This window comes from Hyla sarda, chromosome 8, assembly GCF_029499605.1.
Source record: "Hyla sarda isolate aHylSar1 chromosome 8, aHylSar1.hap1, whole genome shotgun sequence".
NCBI classification, from domain to species: domain Eukaryota; kingdom Metazoa; phylum Chordata; class Amphibia; order Anura; family Hylidae; genus Hyla; species Hyla sarda.
Genome location: NC_079196.1, coordinates 86193715 through 86207519, shown reverse-complemented (window position 1 = coordinate 86207519; position 13805 = coordinate 86193715). Strand labels below are relative to the sequence as shown.

The 13805-nt window shown below is 43.6% G+C and overlaps 1 protein-coding gene across 8 annotated transcripts in view; it reads left to right on the top strand.

The window, feature by feature from the left end:
- The window catches only part of SPAG16 (sperm associated antigen 16), a 1122606-nt gene that overhangs the window by 12160 nt on the left and 1096641 nt on the right, over window positions 1-13805 (top strand). For 7 of the 8 annotated variants that reach the window (XR_008847220.1, XM_056536059.1, XM_056536065.1 and 4 more), the window contains exon 2: window positions 5895-5941. The exons of the other annotated variant lie outside the window; for it this stretch is intronic. Coding sequence is in view for 6 of the 7 variants with exons in the window: in XM_056536059.1 (XP_056392034.1) it covers window positions 5895-5941 (47 nt within the window). In the remaining variant the exon portion in view is untranslated. The remainder of the gene's footprint in view (window positions 1-5894; window positions 5942-13805) is intronic. 8 annotated transcript variants of the gene reach the window in all.

Genomic DNA, 13805 nt, shown 5'->3' with positions numbered 1-13805 from the left:
TATCTATGGGAGCTGCTCGAGATTGCTGTCAATACATGGCTCCCATAGAAATTAAATAGAGCAGTGCCACGCACACATGCAACCTGCTGCTTCATTCTAATGGGAGATTTGGGTCCCCTTTCTCAAAATTATGGGGAGCAACAGTGATCCGACATCCCTCTATCCTCCTCCATGATCCACTGTGGATAGGGAATAACTTTGCCATTTGGGTAACCCCTTTAACATATAGTCTTCCTTAATTCTATATAGGGCTGGGCGGTATGACCAAATATGTGTATCACAGTATTTTTGTAACTTATGGCGGTTCCACAGTATATAACTTAATTCCCCCCCCCCCCCCCCCCCCTCAAATTATCAGCCCAGCGCTGCGCAGTTCCCATCGGGTTAAATACTCACATATCACCCGCAAGCGCTGCCCTCCTCGTCCTCCTGTTTGTTGTGGGCCGCTGGCGCTGACACTCTATAGCCCGGGCTGCAAAAGGTAAACAAAATAAACTTTAACGCTTGTTCCTACGTCGGCCTTACGCTGGGGACGGGAACGTCGGAGAGAGCTTCTTACATGACAGTGCGCTCAACCTATCACCGGCAGAGGCGGAACATCGCTGCGGCCGGTGATAGGGTGAATGCTTTCCGACGGTCCGTTCCCTAAGAAGCAGGTGAGGCCGACGGGGAAGGTGAGTTAGTTTATTTTGTTTACCTTTTGCAGCCCGGGCATAGGGATACAGCTATAGAGTGTCAGCCCGCAACAAACAGAAGGACGAGGAGGGCACCACTTGCGGGTGATATGTGAGTATTTAGAGGAGGGCACCACTTGCGGGTGAGTATTTACCCTGATGGGGACAGCGCAGCGCTGGGTTGATAATTCATAAATCTATACAAGAAGGATGGGGGCTCAATCCAATAATAAATATCTATTGTGGGTGCTGACCAGTGTACCAAACAACATACAAAACAATTTGAAGAAAAAGGAGGAAACGCTGAATAAATATCAGCACACCAACACACAATTATTAAATAAGTATAACAATTTATTAATTATCTGTACACCAAGCAAAAAACTGCATGACAAAAAGAGGAGAAAGAATTTTTAAAACCAATTAAAATGATGGGCTGTAGATATACGCCCAAGCACTCACCAAGGGAGAGGCCATGAACCCCCTCTCCTAGAATCAGGCCCCCGTCCTGCTAGTATGAGAAGTCGTCACTCCATGTAAATAAACTATTATGTAAAGCAAGTACACAGGCTATGCAATGAAATAATCAGTAATATACAGTCAACAGAGATAATTCTGAGTCACACTATCATGACCTGAAATACTTGCAAAGATGTTACGAATATACCAAGCATTCCAGAGATGGAGGACTAGACCAGGTGTAACAGGTAGCTAGGAGGACAGGGGGCTGATAATTCATTCATTCCCGATGGGGAGGGGCCAAACCAGTATTGCAGTATGTGGAAAATTTCATATCGTGCAGGACAAAAATGTTGGTATTCGCTATGAATCGGTATACCGCCCAGCCCTAATCCTATATATTGGTCAATGCATAATTTCACTTTGTAGAATTTATGGCCACATTTAAGTTGGCATATAAAGCTATGGAATTATGCCACTTTTTAGTATCTCTCTACCGTCTAATGACATAGAAATGGGGCAAATTACTAATACTGGGGTGTAATAAATTGGTCTTAGTAAACTACCCCTACTGTTTGTTTTGGCATAGTCATTAAGAGATGCTGGCCTCTAACTAAATCTGCTGCTGTGCAGAGACAGGCCCTAAACCTCACAGTAAAATTCATGGAAGCTCTGAGCTGGCATAGATTTCAGCTTTCATTTGCACAAGTTAACTGGCGTAAATTGTAGTAAATTTAATGGGCCACTGTGGCCACGCCCCTTTTACAATACACCTAACTTCTTCTCAAGTGGTGAAAATGGCTTAAAGGGGTAGTCCAGTGGTGAAAAACTTATCCCCTATCCTAAGGATAGGGGATAAATTTGAGATCGCGGGGGGTCCGACCGCTGGGGCCCCCCGTGATCTCTCTGTACGGCGGCAAGGCTCTCCAGCCAGATAGCGGGTGTCGACCACCGCACGAAGCGGCGGCAGATACGCCCCCTCAATACATCGCTATGGCAGAGCCGGAGATTGCCAAAGGTGGTCGTCACGCCCCCTTTGCGCAGGCTGTCGGGGCCCTGTACAGGAGATCACGGGGGCCCCAGTGGTCGGACCCCCCGCGATCTGCAACTTATCCCCTATCCTTAGGATAGGGGATACGTTTTTCACACCTTGTTCACCACTTGTTCACCACTGGACTACTCCTTTAAATCAGTCAAAAAGTCCCCCTGTAGCAAGGTAGTACCCCCAGATTAACCCCCTCCCCTCAGTAGCAAGGTAGTACCCCCAGATTAACCCACTCCCCCCCCCCCCCCCCCGGAAGATGGTGCCCCCAGATTAACCCCATCCCTTCAGTAGCAAGGTAGTGCCCCCGGATTAACCCCCTCTCCCCCAGTAGGCAGGTGGTACCCCCAGATTAACCCCCTCCCCAGTAGGCAGGTAGTACCCCCAGGTTAACCCCCTCCCCCCAGTAAGCAGGCAGTACCCCCAGATTAACCCCGTTCCCCCAGTAGGCAGGCAGTATCCCCAGATTAACCCTGTCTCCCCCCCCCCCCCCAGTAGGCAGGTAGTACCCCTAGATTGGACCCCCCCCCCAGCTGGTACCTCTGCAGTTGACGGGAATTTAGGGCAGAACCTTCCCCAGATAAGGGCTTGCACAGCTATGCACGGTAATGATGTTCGCTCACGTCACGCTCTCAGAATACCTAGGGCTGGTGTCAGGACGTAGTAACGCCGGCCCTTGAATTCTGGGAGCGTGACTTGAGCGAACGTCAATACAAGGCCGACGCGCGTAGTTGTACGGCACTTAACTTGGTCCGGGGACGTCCTAAGTGAGGCAACTACAGATGAGCTGGGCAAAAATAGGAGCCGGAGGCCAAGCAGTTTAAGTCTCTGCCTCCCACTCCAGGCTCTCGCACTTCTGGCCCGCCTGGCCGGCCGAGAGGGCGAGCTGCCAAACCTGGATAGGGGCAGGAGGGTGGTTCGGCCCACCGGGCAGCCAGGAGGAAGAGGAGCTTGGCCACGCTACAGGGAAGGGGAGGAACTCGGGAGGTGACCAGGAGTGCTGCAGCCGCCTGAGGCTCTCTATAGGGTGCTCAGGGGCTGCAGCCTTATAGGAAGCACAACAAGCATTGGCTCTGCTTGGGGCCCCGGGCCAGCTCGGGGGCCCCAAGCAAGTGCTTAGTTTGCCTGTCTTTTAGTGACGGGCCTGTATGTGATCTTAGGCCTTGTTTACTGCTGGAGGCATTTTCCACTGCTGTACTGAAACCTGTGGTTAGTTAGTGGATGTTGACTACAAACAGTGCGCTCTGTAGTTCGGTTCCATTAGTACAAGCTTCTCTGAGGATCATACTAGCACCTATCAGATGTCATACAGCAGGCTGCAGTGACTGATGGGAGCCATTTCAGAAGCTGTGAGGAAGTAGGGTATAATGAAGTATGTTGTAGGATGTAGTATGTGCCATGGGAGAGTAACCTGTAATGTGGAAGGGAATATTTGTGTCCCTCCTTCACTGAAAGAATACCCTCATTGGTCTCTAGGTAAAAATTCATCTAAAGAGCCATCCTAATAGGGAAGAAGACACAGCAACATTTAAACAAAAACAAAAAAAATGTACCCTATAACCTATCCAAAAATTATCTTTGTTGTAAAACTGTACCTTACTTTAGTTAAAAGAGTTCTCCGGTGCTTAGACATCTTATCCCCTATCCAAAGGATAGGGGATAAGATGCCTGATCGCGGGAGTCCCGCCGCTGGGGACCCCCGTGATCTTGCACACGGCACCCCGTTTGTAATCAGTCCCCGGAGTGTGTTCGCTCCGGGGGTGATTACCGGCGACCACAGCTATCACGCCCCCTCCCGTAGGCTTGCATTGAGGGGCGGAGTGTGACGTCACACGGGGGGCGGGGGCGTGACGTCACACGCCGCCCTGTGGTCGCCAGTAATCAGACCCGGAGCGAACATGCTCCGGGGACTGATTACAAACGGGGTGCCGCGTGCAAGATCATGGGGTCCCCAGCGGCCGCACTCCCGCGATCAGGCATCTTATCCCCTATCCTTTGGATAGGGGATAAGATGTCTAAGCACCGGAGAACCCCTTTAAAATATCCTGATTGACTCTCTAAACAAGGTTACATTGTTTCATTGTCTTTTTCTTTGGTTTATTTAGTAGAAACTCTGTAACGGTTTTCTGACTAGACTAGTAGGAGGAAGCAGAGTGGACCACCATGAACTGTTATGTGCACATAAGGAGGAATGGTATAGATTAGATCTTCAGAGTCACTTATTTAATTAAGTACACAAATGTATAGTCTAGTGTCTAAAATATCAATAACCAAACCTATCCAAAATACACCAGATAAGGGCTTGCACAACTTTATTAAGCTTCAAATAATCATTACTAAAAACAAATTGATTAGGAGTGACCTTTGTCAGAAGTGCATGCAAGTGAGGGGGGATGAGCATAATAAAAATAACATGATGTCCCACATTATATACAAGCACTAAGATAATTCTTATATTATTACATGTGTGAACCAGTATAATCCACAATAGATTAAAATCGTGACACGAGAGATGCTGTGTATGTGTCACCTATGGTTCAAAAAGTGTTTAAAACAAAGATCAGGGGAAACCTCTATCTATAGGGAAAAAAAAAAAAAAAAAAAATATATATATATATATATATATATATATATATATATATATATATATAAATAAATAAAAATAGAAAAGAAGTGTGTACGAACACTCTGACAAAATAATCAGCACGTTCATTCTTTTGAGTCTGGGATCCAGAATTTCCAAAAGTATGGATGGTTTAGTAGAATCACATTAAAAACAATGAGAGGCTGCTGCACTGTATTTTTCACAGCAGAATTCCATAGCTGAAATTTTTTGGAAAGTATAGTATGAATGGGTCCTAAAATGCCTTGCTTAGTTAAAGGGGTACTCCGGTGGAAAACTTTATTTTTTTTTTTTTAATCAACTGGTGCCAGAAAGAACAGATTTGTAAATTACTTCTATTAAAACATCGTAATCCTTCAAGTACTTATTAGCTGCTGAATACTACAGAGGAAATTATTTTCTTTTGGAAACACAGAGCTCTTTGCTGACATCATGTGCACAGTGCTCTCTGCTAACATCTTTGTCCATTTTAAGAACTGTACAGAGTAGGAGAAAATCCCCCTAGCAAACATATGCTGCTCTGGACAGTTCCTAAAATGGACAGAGATGTCAGCAGAGAGCACTGTGCTCATGATGTCAGCATAGAGCTCTGTGTTCCAAAAAAATAATAATTTCCTATGTAGTATTCAGCAGCTAATAATTACTGGAAGGATTAAGATTTTTTAATACAAGTAATTTGCAAATCTGTTAAACTTTCTGGCTCCAGTTGATTTAAAAAAGTTTTCCACTGGAGTACCCGCTTTAAGCTCCGTTCCCGCTGTCCGACATTTCTGCGTTTTGGTGCCATGATGTCACTTGGCCACTCATCTAGTCAGCGGCTGCAGTCATTTCATGCCCTCAGCTGCTGATTGTATGAGCTGCTGTTTCATGTCACCAAACCTGGAAGTGGTGGCCAGCAGGATTGAAGTTCTCTGAAGAGGCGGCACAGGAGTGAGGACGGTAAGAGCAGCATTTTAAACTTTTATTTTTATTTTTAACTTGCCTCATCCCCAAGCAGATTGTAAATAGAAAAGAATTGCAGAGGTACCCTTTAAATCTTGTAATATGTACAGTGTATTAATTTATCATTGTCTTAAACTCCTTAACTCCTGTGCAGAGGTTACAATTTCTGAAGGATCAGAAGACGGTTATCAGTATGAAGAGGTAAGTGTTTTTTTTTTTTTTTTGAAAGTTTGTATCACATTGGCAGGATAACATATTAAAGAGTACCTGTCATCAAACCATATTTTCTAAACTAACTCAGATTATACTCTCGTCCGGCACCAAAGTATGGGGTAAAAGGCTTGTCTTTATTTATTCCACAGCAGAATACATACAGATCAAGATGTCTAACGTGTTTCGCCCTTTACAGGGCTTAATCTACGATTAAGCCCTGTAAAGGGCGAAACGCGTTAGACGTCTTGATCTGTATGTATCCTGCTGTGGAATAAATAAAGACAAGCCTTTTACCCCATACTTTGGTGCCGGACGGAGTTCTTTTCTAGCATAAGGAGTTGCCGGAGGCGGTGCTGGCAGTCCGCTGCACAGGTGTGAGAGGTATCCATATCCTTTTAACTCAGATTATATTCCCACTCCACTTCTGCCCTTACATTTTTTTTTCCTAGCTTTAAAAAGCTCTGTATCATACCTTTACCCTTGCTCAAATTATGGAGAAAGTGGGATTTCCCAGCAGGCACAGCGTCACTGAAGCCTTTTACAGCTGTGCCTCATGCCCCACACGCAATTCCTGAATTTGGTCTCTTGCAAGGTCGGGAGGAGATCAACTAACTGTTTGGCTTGTGGCAGGGAACAGAACAGAGCCACCTAGTGGTCATTTTTTCACATTGAAAACATGTAAAGGTTGAGAGTTTTAACAGCAAGTAAATAGCAAAGTGTCTTATAATTACATTAAGAACAATATATTAAAAGTTTAGTTTGGTGACAGGTACTTTTTAATGCACTGAATCTCAGTACCAATTCAGTATGGATAGGAAATAAATATGTGCTTTTAGTCGTTTAAATTTAGCTATTAAATGTGTTACAATTTTCCACATTCTATACCTTATCAAACATTTACTTTGTTTTTTTTTATATTTATTTAATACCGTACTTAGTTGGGTAAACAACATATTTTTTTTTCCATTTAAGTTTGCAGAGATCTAAAGGCAATTCACCTTCAGTGATGTTAGCCACAATGAGTTATTATCTAACCCACTGAAGCCTTAGATGAGACTGAGGAGATAGTGTATATGATGTGCTACAGCTTCATGCTGGAAATCATTTATATGTTTTTATTTTACATATGGGGATCATTGAGACGTGCGGCCTACCGGGTGATTACTCTTAAAATGTGCATAATGTACAATACTCCCATATGGCTATAAACTGCTATAGAACACTTTTTTTAATGGCACAAGTTTGCAGGATCAAGTAAAATATTGGACACATTTTATAATGATATATAAATAGGAAGCGGCAGACCTGAAGATAACGCTTAAGTGATTTCCAGCAGACTATAATTTTTTGTAAAACACGGGTACATGGCATGTTACGGATTATTAAATGAATTGTCCTACTTTCCCCTAACATGAGTTTAATTTGTATATCATCATAATGATATATGTATATCTATGGTTATTTTACGGTACTTTGTAAAGTTCAAGGGTTCCAATCGCCTATGCATAACAGACGTCGTTTATATTGCTGAACTGAACTTGAATACAGTTCCTTACATTGTAATAACTTGGAAGTCCACTTCCAGTCCCAGTGCAGTTTTCCTTTTTAAATTTATTATTTTTTTTAAAAACTTAAACATGTACAGTTGCAAGATAATAATAGGTGCACCCTTTATAATCACCTGAATGTTTACATTGATTACGATAAGCTGTGGCCTGATTGTTATCTAACAAATCTAATAACACTCCAACAGTTGTACTGATCATGTATTTTTTTAAAATACGATTTAAAAATCTTCCTCTAAACTTACGACGGGAGTGAGAGGGCGCTGGACCAGGTCCAGCGCCCTCACTCCCGTCGTAAGTTTGGAGGAAGATTTTTTACATTGCGGTTTTCATTAGACGTGGAGCGGCTGCAGGCACCTCTATTACATACTCTTTTCCATGGTTACACAGTGCACTTACATGTATCTCCAATGATCTCCACCACGGAGCGCTGCCTCTATTTTGTTTTAGCTTTTAAAATAAACCTCCAAGGTACCGTATATACTCGAGTATAAGTCGAGTTTTTCAGCACGATCTTTCGTGCTGAAAACACCCCCCTCGGCTTATACTCGAGTGAACTCTCCGCCCTCAGTGGTCTTCAACCTGCGGACCTCCAGATGTTTCAAAACTACAACTCCCAGCATCCATCAGCTGTTCGGGCTTGCTGGAGTGTAGTTTTGAAACATCTAGACGTCCGCAGGTTGAAGACCCACTGCGGCCTTCGACATCATCCAGACCCCCCCTTCCTCCTTTAGTTTTGTACTCACCTCCGCTCGGCGGGACGTTAGGTTGCGCTGGTCCGGGCCATCTATGCTGCAGGGACCGCCAGGTGGGGAGGGATAGTCGTTCTGGGCTGTCCATCTTCACCGGGTGGGCCTCTTCTCCGCGCTTCGCGCCCGACCCCAGAATAGTCACGTTGCCTTGACGACAATGCACAGGGACGTTCATGAGAAACATCCCTGTGCGTCGTCGTCAAGGCAACGTCTCTATTCCGGTGAAGATGGACAGCCCGGAACGACTATCCCTCCCCACCTGACGGTCCCTGCAGCACAGATGGCCCGGACCAGCGCAACCTAACGTCCCGTCGAGCGGAGGTGAGTACAAAAACTAAAGGGGGTGAGCTGGATGATGTCGAAGGCCGCAGTGGTCTTCAACAGCCGATGGCTGCCCAGGGAGTTGTGGTTTTGAAACATCAGGAGGTCCGCAGGTTGAAGACCACTGTTAAATCAGACATTGACAAGCGGTGATGATGAAGGGGGGGGGGGGCTGATGACATGTGGTGATGAAGGGGGGGGGGGGCTGATGACATGTGGTGATGAAGGGGGGGGGTGGGGGCTGATGACATGTGGTGATGAAGGGGGGGGGTGGGATGATGACAGGCGGTGATGATGAAGGGGGGGGGTGTGGGATGACGACAGGCAGTGATGATGAGGGGGAATGATGAAGGGGGATGATGATGAGGGTGTTAATGACGGGGGTCTGGAGGATGGCAGGTGGGATGATGTATTTCCCACCCTAGGCTTAGTCGACCTAACTTTTTCCTGTTTATTGGGGGTAAAATTAGGGGCCTCGGCTTATATTCGGGTCGGCTTATACTTGAGTATATACGGTAAGTATAATAATTGGTACATCCCCCTTCAGCAGCCATCATCTCCAGTAAAATGTCCCTATAAACAGCAATGTAATCCCGGCAGATTTCACCAAAACAATGAATGAGATCATTGTTTCAAGGGCAAAGATTCTACTATGTGCAACGTACATTGGAATTGTATTAACAGCAATAGGTATTTTTTGTCATTGTCTTGTTGCATCACTTATTATCTTTTCAGCTTGAGGTCATGCACTGCTGCACCTATTTTCTACTGTGAAATGTTTGATCCAGCTTTGAATTATTTTTCTCTTTCAATCATAACAAGGTACAGGCAGGAAAGCTGCCCAAAACTGATGCTCCCTCGACCATGCTTTACTGTTAGGTTGTGGTTTTGGTATGGTTTTTCACGACTTTTCTTCCTCCAAACATAGCAGTGCAAATATATTTACTAATATATATATATATATATATATATATATATATATATATATATATTTATCATAGGTTCAGAATGTGTAGATCAAATTGTGGTTAGGATAGAGGATTAAAATTTGCTTATGTCCGGTGTCCCGCATGGTTTCCCTCCGTGCTTCCTCCGAGGGAAGCTTATGCTAGAACTGGTCCCATTCTTTTGAATGGGACAGTTCACAATCATTCAGCATCTCAATTTTGGATTCTGGATGCCATACAGCTGATACAGTTGCAATCCGTTAGGGCATCAGTTGGGTTGAGATCTATGCTGAGTTGACCTATGCTGGACATATGTGAACTCTGCCTTACAGGGGTTGTCCAGTGGGAAAAAAAATTTCACCTATATGCATAAACTTGCTATGAAAATTAAAACACCTTATATGTACCTTCCTGGCTTCCCGCAGGTGTCCAGTATCAGCGCACCCCATTGTAGGGTGGTGTCTCTTTTCCTCTTGGACCTACAGAACGTAGCGAGTCCCCAGCGATGTCCCCCCCAATCAATGAATGAGGCGGGACACTGCTGCGGTCAGTGATTAGGGGAGCAGCACTGTGATGTCACATCTGCAGCATTGGGAAGAAGTGTCTGCTGACATTCAGCAGACACCAACCTGCAGATGGAACCCAGAAAGCCCATAGGTGAAATTTTATTCCCACTAACCACTTCAGTGATTTTCTCAGTGATTTTAAATTGTCCATAAATTCTAAGTCATGTACCTCAAGGGATTACTGTTGGGCATCTCCATTGCAGATAGCACTAAGCTGTGTAGGCTAATAAAAGACATTGTGGGAATTTATCATTGTCTGTGTAAATTAGGATTTTTTTTTTTATTGATCCCCCTAGTGTATGGGCGTACATCATGTGTACATCCCACACATTTATTAAAGAGGTTCCCGTTCTTTCTAAATAGCAAATTAGCTTAGATCTGGGACAAGTTTCTAAGCGTCAAATAAAAAAAAACACAATAGTTCATAGCCTATAAGATGATGGCATTAGAAGCATATATAGGAGCCCCACTGTTTCAAAAATCAATTCCTTAAAGTACTGGGGTACCAATTTAAAATATAGCTTTTAATAGTACTTGATAAAATGTATAGACACAAGTAATAAATAGTAAACACCTCTAAAGTGCATAGATCACCATAATTGATAAAGTAACGTGAAATAGAAAATCCACATAAAATCTCAATAATATAATGCACATAGCCCGATACTACACTTGCACATTCCTATGCCCATATGCTCGTTATAAATCTTGAATTGCCAGTTCATCAGCCTTATATACATAACATTCAAGCAATATGATGCATAGACAGGGGATTATTCCACATATACCCAACAGAAACTACATAGGTAATGGTAATCAGTGTGGGGGGATACCCAAAAGCAGTGGCTTTTAAAGGGATACTGCTGGGAAGCCGTGTGAATAGCTCTCCCTACGTTCCCTATCAATCCCTACAGTGTAGTGCGAGAATCCCTACTCTATACACACCCTAGCTGTGTGGCATGTAACTGGGGCACTCGCCCTAGAAAGGGCGACCCCCGTGCCTCAGGAACCTGTAACCTACTCTGTACTGTCCCTGATTTAATACACAGTCCTAAGGTGCAAGAGATAAAAGTGCATGGTGCTCGCTTAGTGCAATAAACCTGACTGCAGCGTTTCATCCTCAGCTCATCAGGGAGACTTCATAGCAGCATTAGCAGTCGCAGCGTAATAGCAGCAGGATGGCAGTGGCAACTTACCTTACCGATACGCGATATTTAAATATCCTCCTAGCGTCCATTACCTACGCGCGTCACCACGCCACAAGCAGGGGGTGGGCGCATGCGCTCTAACTGGGATTCCTGGCCGGGACTGACGTCACTTCCGGTTGCGGCCGTAAATTACTGCGCCGCCCTCGGAGCGCGTCATAGGGGGAATCCAGGACCATGGTTCCCGCCCCCTCTCTCCAGCGTACAGCGTGTGACGCCCAAGGAGGAGGAATACATGGTAACTAAGGGGACAAACAGCGCGTCCCTGCCTGAGATTAACTCCTCACATACCTCTCTAATAGTTAAGTATCACAGTAAGAGATATAGGGTTTTTTTTTTCATGTGCAGCACAAAATTACCAATCTAAGAACTATACTCTGTTTACAAGCGAAGCCGAATACCACATAGAATACTAAAATTAACCAATAAAGGTATTAGCTATAATGTCTCCTTATGTCCAATACCTATGCATTGTTACCTATCTCGGGCCACTCTACCTAATCATTGGTGGCTAGTTCATCAATGTCCTGCCTACAGGTACCCTTTAAAGATGCTGGTGGTGGTCCAGAGTATAGAAAACATGCATAACATAAATATATAGAATAGTTACATAAGAGACAGTCCCTATGATTCAAAAGGATACCACTTTTGCTTACGTCACAAATTAGGGTATCACGCACTCCTCTCCAATTTTAAAAAGCCATAATTCGATTCCCACAATTGTTGAAATAGTTACAGATACCTTTCGCTAAATAAAGCATGTGAAGCTCTGGGACTCATTCAAGCCCCCTGGTGCCAGAGAATTAAGGCGGGGAATTCATCTACACTCAATTTGTAACAAGTTTTTGTCCCAATCACCTCCTCGGGGGCCTCTTTCCACAATTTGAATGCCTATGAATTTTATGATTTTGGGGTCACCGTTATGCATTTGGAGGACGTGTCTTTTGGAGGCCAGAGTCGGGATTCTCGCACTACACTGTAGGGATTGATAGGGAACGTAGGGAGAGCTATTCACACGGCTTCCCAGCAGTATCCCTTTAACCCCTTAAGGACCAGGCCATTTTATACCTTAAGGACCGGAGCGTTTTTTGCAATTCTGACCACTGTCACTTTAAACATTAATAACTCTGGAATGCTTTTAGTTATCATTCTGATTCCGAGATTGTTTTTTCGTGACATATTCTACTTTAACTTAGTGGTAAAATTTTATGGTAACTTGCATCCTTTCTTGGTGAAAAATCCCAAAATTTGATGAAAAAAATGAAAATTTTGCATTTTTCTAACTTTGAAGCTCTCTGCTTGTAAGGAAAATGGATATTCAAAATATTTTTTTTTTGGGTTCACATATACAATATGTCCACTTTATGTTTGCATCGTAAAATTTATGAGTTTTTACTTTTGGAAGACACCAGAGGGCTTCAAAGTTCAGCAGCAATTTGGAAATTTTTCACAAAATTTTCAAACTCGCTATTTTTCATGGAGCAGTTCAGGTTTGAAGTGGATTTGAAGGGTCTTCATATTAGAAATACCCCATAAATGACCCCATTATAAAAACTACACCCCCCAAAGTATTCAAAATGACATTCAATAAGTGTATTAACCCTTTAGGTGTTTCACAGGAATAGCAGAAAAGTGAAGGAGAAAATTCACAATCTTCCTTTTTTACACTCGCATGTTCTTGTAGACCCAATTTTTGAATTTTTGCAAGGGTTAAAAAGGAGAAAATTTTTACTTGTATTTGAAACCCAATTTCTCTCGAGTAAGCACATACCTCATATGTCTATGTTAATTGTTCGGCAGGCGCAGTAGAGGGCTCAGAAGGGAAGGAGCGTCAAATGGTTTTTGGGGGGCATGTCACCTTTAGGAAGCCCCTATGGTGCCAGGACAGCAAAAAAAAAACACATGGCATACCATTTTGGAAACTAGACCCCTCAGGGAACGTAACAAGGGGTAAAGTGAACCTTAATACCCCACAAGTGATTCACGACTTTTGCATATGTAAAAAAATAAATAAAATGTTTTACCTAAAATGCTTGGTTTCCCAAAAATGTTACATTTTTAAAAAGGATAATAGCAGAAAATACCCCCCAAAATTTGAAGCCCAATTTCTCCCGATTCAGAAAACACCCCATATGCGGGTGAAAAGTGCTCTGCTGGCGCACTACAGATCTCAGAAGAGAAGGAGTCACGTTTGGCTTTTTGAAAGCAAATTTTGCTCTGGGGGCATGCCGCATTTAGGAAGCCCCTATGGTGCCAGAACCGCAAAAAAAAAACACATGGCATACCATTTTGGAAACCAGACCCCTCGGGGAACGTAAAAAGGGGTAAAGTGAACCTTAATACCCTACAGGTGTTTCACGACTTTTGCATATGTTAAAAAAAAATAAAAAATTTTTACCTAAAATGCTTGGTTTCCCAAAATTTTTACATTTTTAAAAAGGGTAATAGCAGAAAATACCCCCCAAAATTTGAAGCCCAATTTCTCCCGATTCAGAA